The 25,517-nt window shown below is 42.9% G+C and overlaps 1 protein-coding gene across 6 annotated transcripts in view; it reads right to left on the bottom strand.

Annotated features, from left to right (window-relative positions):
• Positions 1-25,517, bottom strand: part of RALYL (RALY RNA binding protein like) — an 835,206-nt gene that overhangs the window by 66,811 nt on the left and 742,878 nt on the right. For all 6 annotated transcript variants that reach the window (XM_068237573.1, XM_068237569.1, XM_068237570.1 and 3 more), the window contains one exon: positions 9,088-9,245. In XM_068237573.1, the coding sequence (XP_068093674.1) occupies positions 9,088-9,245 (158 nt within the window). The remainder of the gene's footprint in view (positions 1-9,087; positions 9,246-25,517) is intronic.

Genomic DNA, 25,517 nt, shown 5'->3' with positions numbered 1-25,517 from the left:
TTGGCTACACTAGGTGCTCAAATATACCGTAATGTCAATTGCTGTATATGGTGCTTAACCTGGTGAGTTTGTCACCCAAGTTGCTAGCCGATTGCTAGCCTTCTAATAGTTTGGCTATGAGATTCAGCTAGTATTGAGTGGCTGTTACCAGCCAATCCAGTAATAATTCGGCTAATGCGTTCAGGTTGTATTAGCCTATTGGCTAATCTAGCTAGTACTGCCGATAGAGCATTATGGTGGTTCGGGCAACAGATCGGGGGTACAGTTAGGCAATAGGTGGGGGTTAGAGTTGTCAGTGTTAGGCATTAGAAAGGAGGGTTAGCTTTAGAATTAGGCACAGTTGATAGGAAAATATCAGTAATAATATATTACCAATATTTCAACTGTTGCCATGAACCCGGTGCCCAAATTAACAGCGATATAGCATAACATACTCTTGTTGAGATGCTTAAAGCAGTCTATTTCTTTGTTTAATTTTTGGAGGCTACTTAGCAGAGAACCATTTAAGCTCACAAATTTAATTTTACCTCTGAAAAATTAAAGTATTCAATGTGGCATCTTCTTCAATCTTCAGCTCTTGAAGTGCTGATGCATGGCAAGTTTGCTTTATGTGAAGTTTTTCTATGGCTGCCTACGGACTCCATGATATAACTCTATTCCTGGCCCCATGTACTCATTCAATTTGATTATATACCCACCGTGTACATTGGTACAGAGGCAGGAGTGGCAATACTCAGAAGACTGGCAGGATCATGCAGATAATCCTTAAAAGGGAGGTGCTCAAATGTATAAAAGGGGAACACCGTTAAAGTTACAGTAACAAGACATCGTAATTTACCTGAGACATGTCCCAGAATTAGGGTCCCAATCCCAGGCACAAAATATGTCCCAGGTGGGCCGCCGAATGTCTCAGCCACCGCACTCCATTCGCAACACAATTTGTGCCCACCTCCTAAAAACATTAGGTAGTGGATTGGGTCAATCTGATAATCCCTCTCTGCGATTGGGCGTCTCAGGACCTGTGGGTTTAAATAGAAGTAAATAGAAAGGTATACGTGTAGTCAATGCATTTCACAGGTCTCAGCCTGCTTCCTCGGGGCAGTACACACCTTTAGTATTGCTTTGGTCTGCTACAGCCACCCATGCCGACCACAGCAATACGAAAGGTTTTTTACTGACCTTAGGAAGCGGCCTGAGATCCATGAAACGTGTTGTCTACACGTATACCTGTCTATTTACAATAAAGAACCTTTTTACCTAATATGAGTCTAGAACAAAGGTAAGCCACCTCATTTTTCTTATATACATATATCATTACTATATTCCAAGGGTGCCTCCTGCAAAAACCCTATCCAGTCCAAAAAACATTCTCCCCCACAGATCACAGGCATAGCTGGAGGGAGCAAAGGGCTACTCCTTGCATGCAGGCTTTGCATTAAAGTCTATGTCCAGTCTCCATTGCTGTTCACAGTCATTATAAACGTGCGCAATATGCAATCCAGCCTCAGTCTTAACTGTTGAGGTAAAACCTGAACCCAGTGCCCTCACTATTTATTTATACAGCTCTGGAAAAAGAAGCGTTAACTGCAATTTATTTTTAAGTCAACACCTCTATGAGTATTGCGCAAAAGGTGGATCAACGCAACACCAGGCCGCCTCCGAATGGCCTCCATCAGAGATGCGCTGAGCCCCCCCAGGAACTACAAACGCACCTTGAACCCAAACAGAAGCTCTGCATATACACCAAAAGCATGGCTGTTAAGTGGGAGCAGCCGACCAAAAACGAATTACATTAGTACACAGCAAGGAAATGAGCAGCGCTACTTAAAAACAGACTAGTGCCTACCTGCAAAAGAGTGCAAGCCCCACTTGTGGGGTCGAATACACACCGAGCATACACATGACCTGTCTACCACTAGAGGAGGATGTTGGTTTCCATTAACAGCTTGCATGCAACCTATTAAGTACTCGTCCCTCCCACTGCGAAGAAGTCAATCCTCCATGGGAGGGGCCTAACACTAACTAAATCCTAACCTATGTATATGCATAGCCTGGGTGCGGCTAATCAAATAATTCGGAGGCGGCCTGGTGTTGCGCTGATCCACCTTTTGCGCAATTTTCAATTTTCGATTTTATTTGATTAGCCGCAGGTAGGCACTAGTCTGTTCTTAAGTAGCGCTGCTCATTTCCTTGCTGTGTACCTCTATGAGTATGACAACCGTTCCATGCCAATGTCTCTGAAATTACTACATAAGCACACGGCAGTCTACTTTATGAGGTAATGATTAAGTGATCACCTGAATCAAATCTCATTTAATAAGGAAACACTTCTATAATCAACACTCTCCTCTTGCAATGTCTCCAGTTGGCTGGAAGGGGAAGATGGTTGGTCACAAACAGGGCCGGTTTTAGCAACAATGGGGCCCCAGGGCAAAATAAACCTGTGGGGCCCCCCAACAGATACCCCAGAACAAAAATTGGCATTAACCTCCTTAGCGGTAACCCCGTGCTGGACACGGGGTAAGCCGCCTCGGAGGATATCTCAACCCCTGGTGGGGCGATTTTTATTCTGAAAAGTGCTGTACGCGCATGGCCGCGGCGATTAAGCTATACGCGTGGCTAGCAAACTGCTAGCCACGCGTACAGCTTGATCACCGCTGCCATGCGGCCATCGGCCGCACGCAGCGGCAAAAGAGGCCCCCCCCGCCAGAGCCCTGCGCAGCCCAGACCAATCACTCCCGGGCAGCGCAAAGGGCTGGATCAGGTGCGCCTGACGTCAGGACGTCGGGTGACGTCCATGACGTCATTCCGATCATCAAAAATTAAAAATCAAGTATACCTGCACACCAATTTTGTATGTTGCAAAAAAGTTTTATATTTAAATAATCAAAAAGCTAGACAATCACATGTAACAACAATATAGTAACAGCTGAGATAAACACTCAATTAAGACACTCTGTAAATGGTGGTACACCATAGAAGTACATAACATCAATGACTGCAGTGAACAGCAATAAGTCTAACATCAGTAGGACTAGGTGATGCCGGGGATGCCAAAAACAATTTTTTGTTTGTAAACCTATGGTGCTGACCACATGAAAATACAGCGAAAGAGATCCTAGTAAAGCAGCCACAATACAAGCTTGGAGGCACAGGATCCTACAGTATCTGTAGCAGAGTATCAAATGTCCATTACCCTGACAGCGCTGTTTCGGAAAATCCTTCGTCAGAGGGTCAGGAGACGCCCAAGGAGTGCTGTCAGGGTAATGGACATTTGATACTCTGCTACAGATACTGTAGGATCCTGTGCCTCCAAGCTTGTATTGTGGCTGCTTTACTAGGATCTCTTTCGCTGTATTTTCATGTGGTCAGCACCATAGGTTTACAAACAAAAAATTGTTTTTGGCATCCCCGGCATCACCTAGTCCTACTGATGTTAGACTTATTGCTGTTCACTGCAGTCATTGATGTTATGTACTTCTATGGTGTACCACCATTTACAGAGTGTCTTAATTGAGTGTTTATCTCAGCTGTTACTATATTGTTGTTACATGTGATTGTCTAGCTTTTTGATTATTTAAATATAAAACTTTTTTGCAACATACAAAATTGGTGTGCAGGTATACTTGATTTTTAATGTATTGGGGGGGCTGTCAGCCCTATTTATCTTACCTAGCACCCAGTCGCACTGATGTCATATGCTTGATTGTGGGTGTGCATACCATATTTTTATACGTCATTCTGATCATCGCCATGGCAACAGGAGAAGCCAAACAGGAGATCGCGTTCTATACGCGATCTCCTGTTTGCTTTTGTTGCCGGCGGCGATCGGACTAGAGGGACACATGTGCCCTCTAGTGGTGTTTCATGTAGCTACCACTTGGGTAGCTAAATGAAACAAAAAAAAAATTACAAAAAAAATGTAATGCAGCCTCCTTGGCGAAAAAATTGTACCGCCAAGGAGGTTAAGGGACCTATTTTGCAGCTGGTATAGTCAGGGTGTGAAGCCCCAATCGGTCAGAGCTCCACATTGTGGCTATCCCAGCCTGCATGGGGGACAAGGGGTTAAAAAGTTTCAGGAGGGTCGACCCCACACAATTAAAAAAAAAAATTCCCACACTCTAATCCTAAAAAATTGGGAAAATAGGAAAAAATGCCAGGGATCTTCATACTCCCATAATGCGGCTGTATAGCAATCCCTGGTAGCAGGGGCATATCTAGAAAGCCCCGGGGCCCCCTGCAAAAAAAAAAAATCTGCCCCTCCCCCCAGGGCCCGCTCAGGGACTTTTTGGGGGCAGGAGAGGTCGCAGCATAAGAGGAGAGCTGTGGTTTACACAGGAAGTTCCATAAAGCACTTAGTGATCGGAGACCGGCCAGAAGGAGGTATGTGCTTAGCTTGCCTACCGCCGCCGCCATTGCTGCTACGAGCACCACCAATGATTGCAGGAGGGGAGCGCTAAGAGGAGATCCTGAGGTGAGGGAGGGGGGGGGGAATTTCCCCCCTCCCCACCGATCTGCGGCCACAGCTCTCCTCTTATGCTGCGACCCCTCCTGCCCCCAAAAAGTCCCCGAGCGGGCCCTAGGAGGGCACCGGGCCCCCCCCCCCCCGCGATGGCAGGGGTCGCATCCCCTATTGTTACGCCAGTGCCCTGGCCAAAGCATTGCGGCTGCGGAGGGGTTTCCTGGAAACCCCGTCAGGAAATTCATTGCTCTTTCTTTTGATACATGTAAAAATTACACTACCGTTAGGTTTGCTACTAAAAGTGACATTTACCGCATTTAAAAGTATACTTTTTTCCTTTGAAACTTTAAAAACGATTTTCTCAAAAACTATAAAGTCTTTTTGAAAAATAGTTTTTTCCTCTTATTCCCAATAATCTCCATAACATATCCTGCAAATTTAGGGTTTCTAGCATTTAAGGTGGATTTGCTATTAACCATTAAAGTCGGCGGGTTTTCAAATGTGTATTTTTTTTCCTTTGAAACTTTAAAATAGATTTTCTCAAACTATAAGGTCTTTTTGAAAAAAAATTCCCCTCTTGTAGCCACTGGGAGCCCCTACAGGCTCTAGGGTCCTGGGGCAAATTGCCTCCTTTGCCTCTATGGTAGCGCCGGCCCTGGTCACAAAACATCAAGCAAAAAACTGGGTAAAAACTAGTGGAGAGCCCACCAAAGCTGTGATTGCAAATCAGCGTTAATCTAACAAACACTAATTTCTGCTGTTTAGTCAAAACATTATTGCCGGTTTGTTTAAGAGTGAACAGGGTATTTATTTTCTTTGAATTACGGTATTCAAGTGTTGCAAACACTTTATCCTTTTTCTTATTTTTCTCTTATTTTGATGTACTCTCATTTCCTTTAAAATTATGCTCTAGTGAACAATAATTTTGATTGAAAAATGAGAAATTTTGACAGAAGATCTTAAAAACTAAAACCTGGTACCCACTTTCAATTATGTTTCGCTGATCGCTCACTAATTTTACCACCTCCATGTAGTAGGAGTTTCAACAGACATTGAAGACTAGGGGCTTGTTTCACTAAACTGTGATAACTCAACTCATGGCCGCTTTTCGCGCGCATTTTCGCGTGATCGTGAATTATCGCGCGCAATCCGAATTTTTTTACGAAAACTGCTGTGATAGGAGTTATCACAGTTTTGTGAATCAATCTCTTTGAGCTGACTGTGTAGGTAAACCCTCATAACACATGCGGGTGGTAAAATTGGTCAGTGATTGGCCAATCATAATTGAAAGTAAGTACCAGGCTTAAGGCAAAGCTATTCAGTTCAGTACTTGCACCTATAAAGTTGAAGCTGTGGTCTCTTATTTTTATTTCCAGAGCTGCACATACACACCATATTCACTCTTAGTCCTAATTGTTGCTATAGGCTGTAGATGTGCATTATCTACTCTCTAGCTGCTATGGTCACTAACATTTGACAACAAAAAGCACTTTACTTAGGACTCTCTCACTTGAATGGCTGAGCAGTGCACTTTGCACGCTGTTTAGCCTTCAACCTGCCAGTCACCAAGTGTCTGCAATTTAATGTATCCAAATGGCACTTACATAATTATGCGTGTCAGCGTTTGACATGCAGCATGGTTACTAGGCAACAAAAAATACACCATGTCCCATTTCAGTATGGTTAATTCGAAGTCAAATTGGAGTCAATGGGGTTAACACCTTTCCACTGCCCATGCCAGGAGCTTGTAAGTGGTAGAAGCACCGCCAGCAGCTGTCTGTCAGAAAGAGCCCTAAGGGTGACCTATGTGTCAGGACAGGAGTCACTGAAGGGCAGAAAAGGGGTAGATGATGAAAAGGGTAGATGTGGATAAGCAGTAGGGACATTAGTGGACTGTAAAAAGTAAGCCTAGTACTAGTGAACAATGTTCATTCCCACTTTAACCAGTGGTCTCTTTACTGACGGTAACATGGATGATAGTCAGCTCTAGCCATGGCCGGATTTACAACTCAGAGACTTGTAGGCATGGGTGTTCTGGCACACTGAACTCCACCCCTGAACACAGGCCACACCCCCAAGTAAAATATTCTGAACTCTAAATCCTGCCTTATGTCACTAACTGTCCTTAAAATCTTACACTACAATCTCTGTCTGATTTCATCCTTAGTGACATGAGACAAGGATTAGGGTGTACGTGCCTGAGGTCAGTGATATGAGGTAAGAATTAGACTAAGTAAGCTCCTGAGGTCAGTGACCTGAGGAGAAGGGGCTGCCTCTCCCCCATATGGCACCTTTAGGCATGTGCTTACAGTGCCTTATGAAAAATCTGGCCCTGGTTCTAACATTACCTCCTTCACTCAATGATGCAATACTATAGTAATACTGCAGGTACATCTTTTGTTATTATACAGATGATGAGTTGATGACCTCATTTGAAAGGCAAAAACATTTTTTAAATCTAAACTTCAACTTTTAATTGTGATCATAAATTACAGCATTTCATGTAATGCTTCTGATGTCTATGCCACGAATACGCTGAACTAATCTCATTTCTATACACTCCGTGCAGGAATCGAATCATATATGCTTGGATTAATAAACTTACAAAGTCAATTCTGGAGTGAAATCATGTGTGAAAGAAAATTATTATGCTAACTCCATATTTCAGTGTACATTTTCAATGTGCATAAAATTATTTGTTTCAAACCACTAGAGCATCAAATAGATTTTATTATGCGTTACTAGGGCAGTTCAGTTTTATAATCTATCTTTTCTGTTGTTTATTCCCTACTTAACCAAAAGCAGCTCATAAACCATCGCCTAGCTTAAAAGGGGGTTTACAAATGGCCATTAAACGTTGGATGCATTGCTGTCACGGCCTTGTAATATAATGCACGCCTCACATGGTTTTCAAACTTCATGCTACGCTCTAGAGCAGGAGTTCTCAGACTTTTGCCAGCAAGACTTTTTTCCAATAGTGCTTTTCTCCTATTGGACTCAAAGTGCTTGCGAGGCAGCCACTAGGAAAGGCGTATTTAATATGTGTATTTTTCTATATGATACCATCAGCAACTCGTACTGCGCATGTGGAGGAGGCTTCCTGTGATGGGAGAGTGATTGAGGATGTGCATGGCCAGGGCCGTACAGTGGTCATCAACTGGATAAATCACCAAAAACAAAACTGAGTCGCTGAGGGGGACTCAGCGACTCAGTCACGGGCATTGTTCCCGTGATAGCTTGGACAGAGGGCGGCTGCAGGGGGTTGGTAGAAGCTCCAGGTAAGTAAAATTCTTTTTTGAAAAAATGATTCAAAGCCAAAGCAGATGCTTAAAGTGACCAATCAGCGCTATTGTTTTGAGCATCCGCTCTACTTTTGCCCCAATTTTCTGTGCACTTGTTTTGATAAATCTGACCCAGGGGTGGTCTCAAAATTGTCTTAACAACTAAAAACCAACAGTTATCCCTTCTTCCTCTGCAGGCAACCATTGATGGCTCAGAACTGAGAAGACAAAATTCTGCATTTAGGAGGACACTCAGTTACATTGACACACATTACATTACTTACGACAGTCATGTGACAGGGTTAGTGGTGGAGTTTGTGGCAGCTCTTTTGAGTAGTTGTGTGTAGAACATCACAATAGCCTCAATTCACTAAGATCATGCTGGAGATAATAAGGCAAGAGAAAACTTGCCACCACACAGTGAGACAGTTATCTTATCTATTCATTACTTAAGATACCTCCTCTGTAGTTATTTTCACACGCAGTTAATTAACAGCCTGTTAGAATTCTGGAGTTATTTTAACCCTCTGGGCGATACAATTATATCGCCCAGGAGGTGGCGCACCACTATTTTTTTAAATTTTTTATTTTTTAAATCATGTAGCGAGCCCAGGGCTCACTACATGATAGCCGCAGCGCAGCGGCATCCCCCCACCCACTCCGATCGCCTTCGGCGATCAGAGTTAGCAGGAAATCCCGTTCAGAACGGTATTTCCTGCTGGGCTTCCCCGGTCGCCATGGCGACGGGGCGGGATGACGTCACCGACGTCATGGACGTTGTGACGTCAGAGGGAGTTCCGATCCACCCCTCAGCGCTGCCTGGCACTGATTAGCCAGGCTGCGCAAGGAGTCGGGAAGGGGGGGGGGGCGCGGCACGGCGGGTAGCGGCGGATTGGCGGCAATAGGAAGTTACACGCAGCTAGCTAAGTGCTAGCTGCATGTAACAAAAAAAAATTATGCAAATCGGCCCACCAGGGCCTAAGAAATCCTCCTGCGTGATATACCCCGAGCTCAGCTCGGGATTATCGCTCAGGAGGTTAAGGACTGAAGAGTTAACTTTAGGTTTGCCTGAGGTAAAATGTTTCCTGGATACTACATGCCTCATCACCATGGTGATAACCCTAGAAACGTTATTAAAGACAGGAGATGAGCTTAGTGAATTGAGGCCAATGTCAGTTTGCTGGCATATGCAATTCTTCATGTCATACAGTTTCTCTAATCCTTACAAGTGTTTATTTCTTTTATGAGCTTTCTTCTTGATACATCTAAGCATGGTAAATTGTCATCACCCATTTTACATAATATTCCTAATATCCATGCAGGAAGCACTTAGCAGGCACTCACGTTTTGAACCTGATGAAGAAGCAGCTGACCGTGACGCCCCTTTTAAAGAGAAGACTCCTTTCCCTCTGCGTGTGGCGGGCACAGTTATCCTGGGGCGCTTCAATGGAATGACAGCCCGTGGTGGGGGTGGAACACGTCCATGTCCATAATCAAACAAACTTGAAAGTATAAAAACATAGTATTAATCACAGGTTCTATATGTCACTGTATTTTTCTGCAAACTATAACCAATTTCATGGAAAACTCTCAGATTTTTTATCAAACATACTGCAAAATAAGCGTAATATTTGTAGTGTGTATCTTTTCACATTCGTTAGTCCTTTAACAGGGGCGTCGGGCGTATCTGGGTAGTATAGAGCCAATGGCAAACCCAGTCAGAGCCCCCTTCTCCTCTAAAAACAGCATCCTTTCTCTAATACATTTGTTATGGTTGCCTGTGTTTTTTGGCTAAGGATATTGCTGAAGTTACTTTTTTGGAAATCTTTTTATTCCCTCTCTGACTGTCCTCTTTTCTAAGACTAAGCTGAATGCACCCTACATACACAAGTTAAGTAGCCATGCTCCCCAGATAACAGAATGAATCAGATCTGAGGTCTGAGTGATGGGGACAGGCATGGTGGCACAGAAAAGGGGCAAGCGTGGCGCCCCTGGTGCTGTGGCACCCACAGCACAAGCTATGCCTGCACCTCTCTAGATACGCCTCTGTCCTTTAAAGCTATTATCTGTAGACATTTTTATACTCCTACAATATCTCTCTTGTCACTTTTGTGCCCCCCCCCCCCAGCTATTAATATCTTCTCAGCTGCTGGATTCACACTTGTAGACATAATGCAGTCTACAGGTTCATGCTTGCTTGAGAGATTCCATCAACAGAATTGGAAGATTTCATCAACTGGCTTACATCACTGATGGTATTAGGCTGGTGCTCTAAATGCAAAGGAGCAAGGAAAACTGTGTGCCAGAGTCTCTGGGGAAATGTGGGTGCTGCTATAGGCACCCATACAAATAGCGGCTATGAAGGAAAATTTAGGCGATGTAGAGGCATGATACAATGGCTTTGCTAATTGCAGTTACAAATAGCAGGCGCAAGCGGCACCCAGATTTCACTGGTGCGCACATTTTTTTGCGGTGAACGCAGTGCATATATCGGTGGTTTTGCGACAGAGTAGAGAATTAAGGTTAGACATTACAGGGGGGAAGGAGCGTCAGTTAGGGTTAGCCATAGCTAGGCAGAGGGGTTATTAGATTTAGGCATCAGCATGGGGGTTGGTTAGGTTTAGGCATCAGTAAAGGGGGTCGGTAGGGTTAGGCATCAATGAGGGTTGGTTAGTGTTAGGTATCAGGGCGAGTGTCATTTAGGGTTAGGCATCAGTAGAGGGAGAGCTCTGTGTCAGAATACAGTCAGGTTTAGCAATAATAAAATATTGGTAACATTTATAGAGATTTTACGAGCAGAGCTAGTATTGCACCCACATTTCCCTGGTGCCCAGTTGCATGCAAATGCAAATAGTGGGGATCCATTTCAACATTTTAATTCCCCCTCATTCCAATGCAATTTCCCACCCATTTTCCCTCCCAGGCTCTGCATGTGTATATACTAACTAATTTCTCCACTCCCCGCACTTCATTCATCTGGCACATCCTCTCCTTGAGCTCCTCCACATGATTTTAGTGCTAGTGTTTGGTAGTCATATGAAGAAGAACGCAAAGAAGGGCAGAGAGAACATTCAGCCCAGCTGAGACCTCCTTTGCGTGTGGGCCCCACTGCAGCTGCTAAGGCTTTTAGGACTATTGATATGCCTTTGTTTTAAGTCAACTAGCGAGAGACAAACTTTGGGGAATGATAAAAATCACTCTGCAATAATAACTTCTGAAGGACAAAGTCGTTCTCATTTATTGCTAAATACGATAAAACATCAATATATTCTTGAAAGGTCACTGAGCTTATTGGGTAACTTAAGTGCTGCCTCATCTTGGTAAGTTATAGGATACTACAACATCCAGTGAATTTGTACGCTTTTTTCTAGTAAAATCAATCAGATCCTCTTGTTTCAAAAATACACAGATAACAGCTAACTACTAAGTGAAAGATATCTTTATTGCATATGTTAAGGCTCGTACACATGTCCAACATGCACACAACCACACGACCGACACGACAAACCACACAACCCGATGAACCACACGACAAACCACACAACCTGACGAACCACACGACCTGTATGTCCACACGCCTTGACAGCTAAACAACCAACTCAATTAACATACTGCGCATACAAGAGGAATGACGGACTATGCATTCAAAACAAGTACAAGTCTTTCAAATAACTTTTACACACGCACCAACTGCATGATACCAGACCAACATAGATCCAACAGTTGAATTCGGCAAACCGCCTGTTATCATTTGCTCGTCAAGTTGTTTGCGCGCGTACACATGTCTGATTGTGTCATCCAACAGACTAAAGTCAGATGATAATCAGACTGCAGATTGGTCTGTGTCTACTTAGCTGTACAGCCAAAGACAGAAGTCGGCCAAAGAGGGAACTGGCCGAGCATTTGAAATGTATTATGTGAAGCATCACTGGCAAAAGTCCAATATTGGTTGGCCAATGTGCATAATGGTTTTTCTCAGTGCTGGGCCGAAATTACGCATGAGCGTAATTACGCATCGTAATTCAATGTAAATTTACGCGTAACTTACGGTCTTACGCGTAATTATTTACGCGTAAGACCGTAAGTGGTATCGTAATTACACTGTCTACCGTAATTGCTAGGCATGCGTAATTTTACGAACACTTACGCGTAATTTTACGCGTAATTACTAACGTAAAATCTCCCATTTTCTAAGAGTAGCCAATCAGTCAACATCCTAAGCAACCAATAGTATCTTCTCCCGCCCTTCAGTATAAGCGTACGTTTTGACGCATACGAATGATATGTACGCAATAACTGTCACATTGACGGCTATTGTGTACATATCGTCCGCATGCGTAAAAAAATACGCATTAATGGGCATTACGGCACTACGCGTAACATTGTAGTGTAAGCGCCTTCATTACGGTATCCTTACGCGTAATTGCGTAAGTTTACGCGTAATTACAGTGATGTACCGTAGATAATTTCCTACGCCGTAACCGTAATTGCGTAATGCGTAATAGCGTAAAATTACGCGTAATGATCCGTAAGCATAGATTTTTCCATTACGACCAGCACTGGTTTTTCTGCCATTTCACTATTTGCCTAGTGTAGTCACTTTCTTGGACACAGAGACTTGGAAAGGTTAGGGTTGGGCAGAGGAGAGGGGGGAGGGGGGGAGAGAAGTGGTAAGCACAGGAGAGGGGAAGTTAGTGTCAGGCACAGGACCAGGGATGTTAGTGTTAGGCAGAGGTGAGTAGAGAGGGGAGATTAGGGGGAGGTTAGAATTAGTTACTAGAGAGGTAGTGGTTAATGTTAGGCATAGGCCTGCAGGTTGCACATTCGGGAGAAAAAACTTTCTTTGTCACTTCACCCTTACATCTGCCCTTGGCCACTTCCCATATTGGCCGGCCAACATGGGAACTGCCCACACCTCTGGCTTTGGCCATAACAAACAGAGTCCTGCACTCTGATGGATCTCACACTTTTAGCCTTACACCATCTTGTAGTGCTAAGCATTTCCACTGTAATACTCCTGTATAGGTTACTGGTCTAGGCATCTTGCTCAGTTCAATTCAAATGTCAATGTGTACTATTAGTATCGAAATTACCATGTGCATTATATAATTATTATTTCTGTATAAAGTATTAACCCTTGTATGAAACCTGTTATTTTTAATTGGGTTCCTCTGCTTCTGGCTTTCAAGACCACGTGACATAAATTAATTATGGTCATAGTATAATAAGAGACACTCGCCTCCCAAAGTTACCATCAACAACAGAGGGACTCCCATATTATATAAGATTACAAGATTTGAAAGATTAAGTCTGCCCGAGACACACAAAATGCTTCCTTTAAATAACTTTTTTTTGTAATTTCATGGGAATAGTCTCATCTGAGGGAAGTGTAGCAGCATGGTATGGGAAAACTGCCTGGGGGGACAACCACCTGGCTGGATATTGAAGGTACATTTTTATCATTCTTATCAGGGCTGGATTTACCATAAGGTACTGTAGGCACATGCCTACAGGTGCCTGATGATGAAAAGGTGGCTCACTTACCTTATACCCCCTCCCCCTGTCCTCCTTCCTTCCATAGGCAGAGTCCCAAGTGGAGCATAAATGAGAGGTTATTCCCTCAGCTCTCTGCATTCCACTGACGAGATCTCCATTTAGTTGGGGGCGCCTCTAGATGCCAAATACCTGGGGGCTACCTCTAGATACTAGTATTAGGTAGTGAGAGGTACAATCAGAAATAAGGGGACTCTATGACTATCAACACTGGGCAGGGTAAGTAAGGGAGAAATGACAGTGGGGAGATTTGTGCCCACAGGCTCCAGTGATGTAAGTCTTGGCCTGATTGTTATTTAATATTTCAAAAATACCTATACCAGTCTGTCTTCTGAAAGTAAAATACAGTAACAATGATGATAATGATTATCAAACGTGTGTGCATTATCTGCATACAGAGGCTGGATCTGCCTATACAGCCCAGCCTCTGTTGCTATTACAAACCCCACTAAGGTCCCCCTGCACTCTGCAATCCCTCATAAATCACAGCCATGCTGTGAGGCTGTGTTTACATCTGTAGTGTCAGTCTCAGCTGTTCCCCCGCCTCCTGCATAGCTCCGGTCCCTGCCGCCATTTCTTCCCTCCAATCAGCAGGGAGGGAAGGGATGCAGGCGGGGACTGGAGTTCTGCAGGAGGCGGGGAGAGCAGCAGACTGACACTATAGAGATAAACACAGCCAGCTCTGACAAGCTGTTTGTCAGCAGCGTGGCTGTGATTTATGAGGGATTGCAGAGTACAGGGGGACCTTAGTGGGGTTTGGGATAGCAACAGAGGCTGGGCTGTATAGGCAGATCCAGCCTCTGTATGCAGATAATATTGTTCAAACCCACCTCAGGTTCTCTTTAACTAAATATAATATTTTTTATTAATATTATGCATTTGTGTTTCCTTTCTCAAAAACAGAATATTTTATTCAATGGGTAAGAATAATAATAATACTAATAATACTTTAATATCACTTTGATTAAAAAAGGCTATATTTGCGTTCTCACAGCGTACAGCATCTTGTATTTGCGGGAAGCAGAGAGTGTGCTCATCTTGACAAAAAGGTATAACAAGCTATGACTAATCAGCAAAGCTTTGACATACAAATCTCAGTATTAAAGGAAATGTAAGATTTTTTTCCCCAGTAAATGCTGCTCATTCTTGTAGGCAAAGTAATTGCACATCAGCGATACGCATAACAGCTTACAAATTAAAATCAAGATTCTGATTAGTATTCTCATTACTTGCATTGTTCCCACTCATAACCTTTGCCAGGCATTTCACACCCTCCTGGTCACATTTCAGGAGATCAGCCTGAATATGTTGCTGTTACAGCTAGATCCTTGCCTGCCTAGATACGATGCATAATTGGAACACAAGAACTGGTCCTTTTGTCGGTATTTTCTATGTTTGATTTTTTTTAAGGGCCATTAAATCTAAATTGGTAGCAGATAAATGATGAACAGGCATTTTGTGAAACAATTCGAGAGATGGCTGTAGAGGTCTGTGAATTTTTTCTACTTCCAGGCAAGAAACCAAGCCATGCTTATATTATAAAAAGGCATACCCTACATTCTGATACACTCATTTCTATATACAGCAGGACTGCAAGTATCCAGCACAGGTGGGGATTGCTTAATGCCGACTTCGTGTGCTTGCCGGTTGCCCCGTGCAGCTGAAAATACTCACCTAGCCTTCAGGCACCATCTTCTACCCTTCCTGTAGCTACTTTCTGATGTCCTCTGTGTACGGCTCCCAGGATGTCACCTGACCTGCATCGTAGTAACGTGACATGCCGGGAGCTGTGCATGGACACTGGGAAGCCAAAGGGAGCTGCAGGAAGAGTAGAAGATGGCACCTGGGGGCTCAGTAAGTGTTTTCTGCCCTGCAAACTCCACAAAGCACTGTCCCAGTTACAGTGCTTTGGGGGGGTTAATGTAGCAACATCAGTAGTGTGCACACAGCTCTGGGTGTCAGTGAGCTGTGGAGAGTCACACACAAAAAAAACACAGGAGACCGATGTACTAGCCCTCAAAAGGGCTGTTTGCGGTGGTTTCACAGCAAGTGAGGAACAAGAACACAGGCCTAGCTAATGCTTCCCCTACCTATCTGCAGCAAGTCTGACCCTGCTCTCATTAACAGTCAGCAGCCAGCAGACAATGAATCCAATATGACTACCCCAACTGCTTTTTGAGATGGGGGTCCTGGAGGGGGTGCTAGCTGATTGGCTGCCATGTGTCTGGTGACTGTGAGGTAAGGGGTCAAAGTTTAGCTTAATGATGATGTATAGGGGGCAGGTTGACATTCCAAATGTTTGCTGTTCGTCGCACATGAACAGCGGAAGTTCGCAGAATACTGTTTGCCAGTGAACTGTTCAGGCCATCTCTAACTCCCGTAGGATTGATTGCTGTCGACAGTTGCTGTTGAAAGTTTTAAGGGGCACCCAATCCCCCTTATTAAAGGTAATTACTGATCTTGAGTTCAGAGGTAAATTTTTTTGAAAATCTTTCACATTTGTGTAAATAATTTATTTTATATTTTCATAAGAAAACACTGAAGATATGATGCTTTGAAGCAATGTAAAGTAGCCAGTGTACAGGTGTATAACAGTGTAAATTTGCTGTCCCATCAAAATAACTCAACACTTAATATCTAAACCGCCACTGATGTTCACCCCTGACACATGATAGCCGTGAGTTTGACTTTAAGATAGCCAAACTCTGGTTCCCCGGAAGACAAATTCGGTGCTTTAGCCACAAGGCAAGAGTTTGGCTATAATACTAATAATTCTAGCCACTTGGTGCACCATAGCCACAATTATCAATTGCAGTCTATGACGACGCTCAAATTCCAAATAGAAGGCAGCTCACTCGTCCAACCTTTCACTTTCTTTTATGTGATGCGGTTGTGGTTGCATGAGCCTCTCGCTTGCCCACTTAATTAGTATTACAGGAGGGGACAGACTGACACAAAGGGAGGGAGGGAGTTGAGCTTTACTAAAGATCACCCTTAATTTATGATGGGGAAGGGGGGGTTTATATAGAAAGGCAGCTAAATATATGCTGAAAAAGATACTTACCTAGGTAGAAATCCAAATAGAACTTTAGATAACAAAATTATTATAATGAGATAAACAGAGGAACACCAAGAGACCCAATAGTGTAGTATGTATTGACAAAGGGGATAATGACAAAGAGTAATAGTTGTTATACTCACAAGCATGGGTCACCAATAGGCAACCACTGTAAAAGGCAGGTGGGGAGATTATCCTGACCCCACTCAGGAATAAGAAGTCGCTCTCTGTAGATAGTAGAAAAGGGTCGCAACCCTCCACCCAGGGTGGATACAATATTATATAGGAGAGAACAGAGGCGCCAAAAGGATAAAAGGGGTTTTAAAGGAGCTTAAAAGCCAAAAAATTTGGTAATTAGAGGAGGCAGTGGTGGACTTACCTCCTCCAAGCAGACACAACACGACTGTACATTCAGTCTATTTATTAACGAACTCCAGATAAAACAAAGCAACGCGTTTCACGGGTCCGTGCCCGCTTCCTCAGGCAATAGAAAAAGGAGTTACAGCATCTAGCAAAACAAACAACACTCGGCACCTCTGGCACAGAGGTGCAGAGTGTTGTTTGTTTTGCTAGATGCTGTAACTCCTTTTTCTATTGCCTGAGGAAGCGGGCACGGACCCGTGAAACGCGTTGCTTTGTTTTATCTGGAGTCCGTTAATAAATAGACTGAATGTACAGTCTTGGTGTGTCTGCTTGGAGTAGGTAAGTCCACCACTGCCTCCTCTACTTACCAAATTTTTTGGCTTTTAAGCTCCTTTACAACCCCTTTTATTCTTTTGGCGCCTCTGTTCTCTCCTATATAAAATTATTATAATAGCTTAGGTTTGTTTTAATTAACTCATTAGCAGCTTCAATAGAGCGATCTTGTAACAAGTGTACTGCCTTTGACCTCAGTCAGCAGAAGTCGTGCTGTAAATTCTTGGAATTCTTTGATCTCTTTGTACTATTTATTAATTGTATTTATAAAGCGCCAACATATTACGCAGAGCTGGACATTCGTTAAGGTTACAGACAATATTTAGGGGTGACATACAGCAATAAGACAATACAGGAATACATGAAAACCAGATCACTCAGCACAGTATGAGTACAAGGTAATGCTTAAGCTGGCCACTAACTGTCCAATCTCTATCGAAAAATCGTTCGAGCGATCAGAAATTCTGATCGGAAGTGAAATATTGTGATACATCGTTCACTACACCATCAACGAACCAATCTTAGCTTCCTATCTATCACAACCAACAAGAAAATCCAAATTTTGGTTAAGACGAAAACTAATTCGGACATTTTTTTTCACTCGTTCATAATCGATTGTGTCCACCAATGGAAATTATTTACAACCAATCCAATCAGAATTTCTGATCGCTCGAACGATTTTTCGATAGAAATTGGACAGTTAGTGGCCACCTTTAGTCAGTCGCTGTATGGGAGCATGGAGATTAGGCAAGTAGTGTTCATTTAAGAGTTCACTCAGATCCCTAGGATGGGTGTACGGTAATGGAGGTGCATGAACAGGTAGGAGACATAAGGAGGAGGACTCTGACTGAAGGCTTACAATCTAGAGGGAGAGGTAGGGACATGAAAGGTAGGGGACCAGAGTTCAGCTGCGGGTTTAGAGCACTAGCTACTACTAGCAGAAAATATAGAAACCTAAAGCAGAAGTCCTCTGTTATTGTCTCACACTGCCCCCAGTGACAAGTGGCCATAAATACACACTACAGCAGTACTAATTAGAAGCAGGGAAATGTAACAAAAGGACTAAAATAATTGGTCTGGAACACTTGCAAACCTCTAAATAAAGTGGCTACTAAAGGTAAAAATAAATTGCTTCAAGCACTAAAATTTTATGAAAAAAAATATTTTTATTGTTTCTGTACAATCTCCATTGATTATATTCCAAGTAGGTCATATGTTTTATCTTCTGTCCTCATCGCTTGTTATTTATACTACAGGTGTTGCTTGCAGTAATAATTTATTACCTTTCAGGCATACATACTGTTATGTGAAAGGGAAATTCAAACTACAAAGGAGTTAAAAGTCATTCTGTAGATAGAAATTCCTGAGCCTGGCAGGGAAGGCATTTCAACCCACACAATCCACTGTATTTAATGTTGATTGGCATGTGACAGTTCTTCAGGGCTCGGCTTATGCCATATGCTCTCCTCAGTTCTCAAAGCAAAGTAAAAGGAGAGGAGATATGTGTACAGGGAGTACTGCGCTGTGCTTTTTTCCCCTACTCTTTCTCGAGTTGCTGAAACATATGGCAGCAACATTAAATCAGCTTAATGTGTCATCATTTGGGAAGAGCAGTCAATCTAATTCTTTTTTCACCCGGTGTAGTTGCCCATTATTCATGTTTAACGGAGATAAGTGAATAGTTCCTCTGAGGTACTATGTTTAATCTATGTACGCGCAGATGCCAGCCGCGGTAATGAATAAATAAACAGACTCTGCATACTGATGTTTATGAAAATGCATATTTGTTCATTAGAAGCTATGATTATTCAATTAAATAATCTATATATGCGGGATGTCTGATTGTGAATAACGATGTTACAGACTGAGTTATTCAATGGCGAGCATAGAGTGCGTGACGTCATCACACGCCTAAAAGCCTTCGTTCAGGTCGAGGTTATATAGACATTTAATGTAATATTATTTTAAGTTAATTATGCATAAAAGGTTTTGTAAAAACACATTTTAGCTTTTTTCAGAATTAAAAAAACAACAACAACAAGGTACATGCTTCAACAAGTCATTCATTCTCTTCACGTCCTCCATGATCTACTATTGCCTGCTCACTTCCAAAAATAATTGCTCACATGAGAGTACAAAGGGACTGTGGCGTAGCAACAGAGGATGCAGAGGTTGTGACCGCACCAGGGCCACTGGACCAGAGGCACTAGATAGCTATCTAGTGGTTGTGCTACTAATAAATCAAGCTATAATTGCAGAAATCCAGGTCGAGACCCAGTTGTTTGTTCTTTTCAGTGGTGGGCCGAAATTCACAATTAAACATCGTAATGCAACATTTCAGAGAAAATCTTAAGTAATTTCGTATGTAATAGTAGTATTATAAAATTTTGCGTAATTTTTCACATAATTTTTTGCGAAATGTTGTGCCGACTTTAGAGGTTAATAGCAAAGCCCCCATACTACCAAAATTGCTACATATGTTAAGCAGACTAGTGGGTATAAGTCACAAAAATAATTTTTCAAAAAGACCTTGTAGTTTTTTAGAAACTCGATTTTAAAAATGCAAAGAAAAATGGTTTTTAAACTGTCATTCTTCTAAGTTTAAAAAACATTTTTTACTTGCATTTTTAAAATTGAGTTTCTCAAAAACTACAAGGTCTTTTTGAAAAATTCTTCTTAACATATGTAGCAATTTTGGTGTCAATAGCATGTATGGGGCTTTGCTATTCATTGCTAAAGTTGGCAAGAAATTTTATTCGAAATTACGAATGGACTACACAATCAATTTATTTTGCAAATTGTAATTACGTATAAGTGCAATTGCGAAAATGTACGCGAAATTTAGCGAAATCGTCATTTGTTGATTACGATCACCACTAGACTTCTTTTCAAATTGTATTTTGACACCTGTTGCTGGGATTTGGGTGTTGGATGGTTGACTCCCTGGTTGAGAAAAGATTTGTGGTCTGAGTGATTGGGCAAATAATTTTTTTCCACTGGACCAGAGGAGCAGGAGCCAACTAGGGGCCTTCCTTCACCCATCTTGTTAGCTTTGCATTGGTGCTATGCTGGTCATGAACATCTCTGTATGTGCATTGCATGGTGGTAATCCTTAACCCTCCTGGCGGTCTAAAAAATTCCACCAGGAGGCAGCGCAGCAGTTTTTGTCTTTTTTTTAAACCATGTAGCGATCCCAGGGCTCACTACATGATAGCCGCTGCTCAGCGGCATCCCCCCGCCCGCTTCGATCGCCTTCGGCGATCTCCAATCAGGAAATCCTGTTCAAAGAACGGGATTTCCTGGAGGGCTTTCCCCGTCGCCATGGCGACGGGGCGGGATAAAGTCACCGACGTCGGGACGTCATTGGGAGTCCCGATCCACCCCTCAGCGCTGCCTGCCACTGATTGGCCAGGCAGCGCACGGGGTCTGGAGAGCGGGGGTCCGCCCGGCGCGACGGATAGTGGCGATCGAGCGCGGGGTGGCGGCGATCTGTGTGCTGACGCAGCTAGCAAAGTGCTAGCTGCGTGAGCAAAAAAAAAATTCAACAGATCGGGCGAGCAGGGCCGGAGAAAACCTCCTGCGCGGCTTACCCCGAACTACGTTCGGGGTTACCGCCAAGGAGGTTAACGAACAGTTCCCTTACTCTAAATGCATCTCTATGACACTGCAGCTGTCCTTGGTAGGCTTTTGGGCTCCATATAAATATGTAAAACTTGCACTGGGGCCCCAAGCTTCTTAGTTACACCACTGCACAGGGACAATACCGCTCTTAGTTGAATCTTTGCAGCTGTCACCACACAGTGAAGAAAGGGAATATGGGGCTTCAGACTTACTTGGGTCAGCGAGCCCTGGAGGTCGCTCAGGATCTGTGGTGCTCAACAAGATTTCGGATATCTGAACTACCCAGATAATCCAAACTTTTTCCACTATCCGAACTTTGAATAGCAATTCGGATATTTTTTAAAATCCGAATAGACTATCCGAGCAAACTCGGATTTCCCATCTGAAATTTGGGCGAATTAGATCCAGATAGTGAAAAGTGGTATCCAAGCGGCACTGCTCAGGATCTGTGAATTGGCACAGCGTGTGTTTTTCTTTCCTATGTGGCGTCTTTTTTAATGGGTACCCAAGGTGACATGTGACATGATGAGAGGAACATGCGTATGTACAGTGCCAAACATATTACAGGGCAACTGAACTGAGAAGGATATGGAGACTGAAATGTATTTCTTTTTAAACAATACCAGTTGCCTGGCAGCAGTGCTGATCTATTTGGCTGCAGTAGTGTCTGAATAACACCAGAAACAAGCATGCAGCTAATCTCGTAAGTTCTGGCAATAATGACAGAAACACCTGATTTGCTTCATGCTTGTTCAGGGTCTATGGCTAAAAGCATTAGAGGCAGAGGATCAGCAGGCTAGCCAGGCAACTGGTGTTGCTTAAAAGGAAATACATATGGCAGCCTCCATATTCTTCTCACTACAGTTGTCCTTTAAAAACTAGACTGTGCTCCTTTTTTTTCTTTTTCTGCTTAAGAGAGTTAACCTTCAGGTTTGCAGGACTATAGCGCAACCCTCACTGATAGGGTATTACAATCATAAACTCTTTCCTGCTGAGAACAACCTAAATACAGGGGAAGGATTAAACAGGTCAATAGTTCATATATTTTAGCTCTGGGACACGTAATAGACTGTCACTGAGCAGACACAATAAAACATTAAATCTACTTTGTAAATATTTAAAAAATAGTAAGGTAGGATTTTGGTAGTGACCATTCAGAAATTAGATAATACTTAATAGTTAAAGAGGAACTTCACCCTAAACAAACATACTGTCATTAAGTTACATTAGTTATGTTAATTAAGATAGATAGGTAATATAATCTCTTACCCACCCTGTTTTAAAAGAACAGGCAAATGTTTGATTTTGATGATGGCAGCCATCTTTTTGGTTGAAAGGAGGCGACAGGGCAACTGTCCTGTGTCCTGAGTACCTCTCCCAGTTGCTAGGCAACGTGCACAACAACATAGGAAATCCCATCATGCTCTGCACAGCATCAGGGAAGAAAAGCCTGGGCTTTTTTTCTTTGATGGGTGGAGCTTAGTTAAAAATGCAGCTAAAAATGATGCTTTGGTAAGAAAAACAAAGTTCTGATGCTGTGAAACTGTTAAACACCAAGCGTTTTCAGTTCTGCTGAGTAGATTTTTAGTCCGGAGGTTCACTTTAACATTGTTGTAATCTTTCGTAGAATCCCAGTAAGTATGACCATATATCATATCATACAACGTTCTCTTTTAAAACATTTTGTTATATACTTTACCCGTTAAATTTAAAGTCTAATCCTATTTATAAAACTATTTATAAAACCAAGAACTTACTTTGGAATGTGACCCAAATACCCTTAACTTGCCTTACACTATACCTAATATTTAAATAGACAGGTACAGCTGGAATTATATTATCCTCTCTGTGACCTTCTTCAGAGCAGTATTCAAGGACAAATTCAGCTCCTGTTTATCATTGCTATTGTTTGGCTTACATTCAACAGAATCCACAATACAAGGCATGATTGATTAATATTATTTACCTTTTCAAACTAGAAACACTAAATGATTAACTTTGAACTCAGCCCATAGAGGACTCTCTGGTGATAATCACCTGTCCAGACACCCACTATTGTTAGCAGCGCTGCTGGAGAGCATTGTGTGCTCGTAACACCCCTGGTGGTATGATTATTTCTGGATTTTAGGGTCTAAAAGCGGTGGAATTTTTTTGCAGGCTTTAAGACCCTAAAACCAGGAAAAAATCATGCTGCTAGAGAGCCTGCAGCAGCCCAGCACTCACTCACCTCCCGGAATCGGCGCCTGTTGTCATGACGACAAATGGCGGTCTCACCAGCGGGATGCAGAGCCTCCATAGCGGGTGATCGGATGTTTAAGATTCCGGAGGACTCCTGTGCTAAATGCTGCGATCATTTGAACTCTCGGTTGGGCCTGCCATGCTCTGCCGCAGGATGTCACGTGTACCTGCCAGCAGGAAAATGGATCAGGTAACACTCGTTGTCGATGTCGCCGTTATCCATCTTCCTGTGTCGTTAGGTGAGTATTCAGCTTTAGTTAACATGTCCTGATTCCCATCCATCATGTTCCAGCCAACCCGGACTGTTCACACAGCACTGACATCTACTACGGCGCTTTAAGAGAACCAGAGATGAAGCACCCTCATGAATTTTACCATATATATCAGTGGGAACATTAGAGAAAACACCTACCCTGCTCTCTGTTTCATCCTTCACTGCTCAGCCTTCTTGTTATCATCCCTGATAAAATCCCCGACTGAGCATTCAGTCTGGTTTTGCTCAGGAATCATAGCAGAGCCAGAAGGGAGCAGGCTTGGGCTTGAAAAGACATCAGAGAAGACAGACTCAGCTATAATGATTCCTGAGCAAAGCCAGTCTGAATGCTCAGTCGGGGGATATTATCAGGGCTGATTAGAAGCAGGCTGAGCAATTAAGGATGAAACAGAAAGCAGTGTAGGTGTTTTCTCTAATGTTCCCACTGATATATATGGTAAAATACATGAGGGTGCTTCGTCTCTGGTTCACTTTAAGGGCTCCTTCATATGGCCTGTCAGTTGCTCTCTTTGACCAGCCGCGTACTTCTTGGAGCTCAGTACCAGAGAAGGACATCACATCTGAGCGCTGGCACCAAGGCCGGATTTATACTTTTTGTACCTCTAGGCCAGGTATGTTGCTCCCTTTTTATCTGCAGCAGCCCCCCTCACATTCCATGTGCAGCCCCCTCTTCTATGTGAATCATCAGGTTCCATTTTTCATGTGCTGCTCTCCATTTTCAGCCTTCTCTTTCACATGTAGCAACCCCTCAACCCCACAAGGCCTTTGTGTCCTCCCTAGAAATCCCGACCTGACTGGAGCCCTGCTATAGTCACATGTCCTTTATAGTCTAGGACCAATTTCAGCAGGAAGCCAGTTGACGTGTGTATGTTTTGGGGATTTGTTAAATGTCTTAAAATAAATGAATATACGTCATTATTGATTTTAGCCCTATTTTATAATATAAAGCTGCATCTCATAGTTTATTGTAACTGTCTTCTGATTGGCTCATATGCCTGTAAGTGTGGGCTTATATCAGGCCCGGATTTACATCACAGGAGCCTATAGGCACTGATGTCCCAGCACCCTAAACCTTGCCCTTCATAAACCTACAAACCCCCCATCGAACTGCACCGCAAGTGTGTTGGCTGGCCCAGCTGTTCAGGTGGGTTCACATTGAAGACTGAATAGCGATTGCGATTTGAAGGTCAAAATCTTGTGTTTTACCTTGATTTGCACTTATGATTCCCTTTCCATACAACAAGAATCAAAGCGCAATCGCCAGCAAAGCACTGCATGCAGCGCGTTTGCGATTGATCGCAATCGCAAATGCTAACGGATACATTAGCAGCAGCGCTTTGCTGATTGATCAGCACAGCGCTTCCAAAGCGTCAAGTGTGAACCAGCCCTCACTTCTCCCTTACTTCCCTTTATAGCAACAGGTGTCCCTTAGCATTAGGTAGCCAGAGGTACCCTAAATATTAAGTAGCTAGTGGTTCCCCCAAGTGAAGAGAGATCTTGTCAGTAAAATGCCAAGAGCTGGGTGAGTAACCTCTCATTTAAGCTCTGCTCAGGACACTGCATAGGTAAGGCAGGAGAGAAGAACTAGGGGAGGGGAGTGAGCCGCCTTCCATCATCAGGCGCCTATAGGCACAGGCCTACAGTGCCTTATGGTAAGTCCAGTTCTAGCTAATATGCTATTAATGAGTGCAGATAAACAGCTTACAATAGAGAAAAAATGGAGCACATCAGAAGCAGTTTGCACATTTAAAGGATTACTGTTATGAAAAGTTGTATCATTTAAATGTACACATATTTATACACATACTGTATTTATAAGTAGTACAATTTTTCCTGATTAAAATGTACTATAAATAACTTTTCTACAATGTTCCTGTTCCTTACAGTACACAGTAAAAAAACAATCTGACACGTTTTGGGCTAGTCCACCTCCTCATGGGAGATTCTCAATATCTCTTTTATACTTTAAAAAAAAGTAATCCCAGGATCTATACGAAAATGTCAGCAAACCTGCTTACTCATTTGTACACTATTTTGGCAGACTGAGTATTCCATTCAGGTTTTGTACATAAAGGTAACCCTGAGACTCCCCTATGAAGTCCAAAACCTGTCAGATTTTACAGTCTACTGTAGGTAACAGGAATAGTAGAAAAGTAATTTATAGTGCACTTTAATCAGGGAGAACTGTACTTATAACTATGTGAGCACATGTACAGGTAATCCCCGACTTACGAACACCCGGCTTAAGAATGACCCGCTGATATGAACAGGATCACGTTGTGTTGACGTGATTTCTGTTTGAGGGAAGGTGGGAGTCCTGGCACGTGTCACCCG

This window comes from Hyperolius riggenbachi, chromosome 5, assembly GCF_040937935.1.
Source record: "Hyperolius riggenbachi isolate aHypRig1 chromosome 5, aHypRig1.pri, whole genome shotgun sequence".
Lineage (NCBI taxonomy): Eukaryota > Metazoa > Chordata > Amphibia > Anura > Hyperoliidae > Hyperolius > Hyperolius riggenbachi.
Note: the sequence above shows the minus strand (reverse complement) of the source record. Positions and strands in the feature narration are given on the sequence as shown.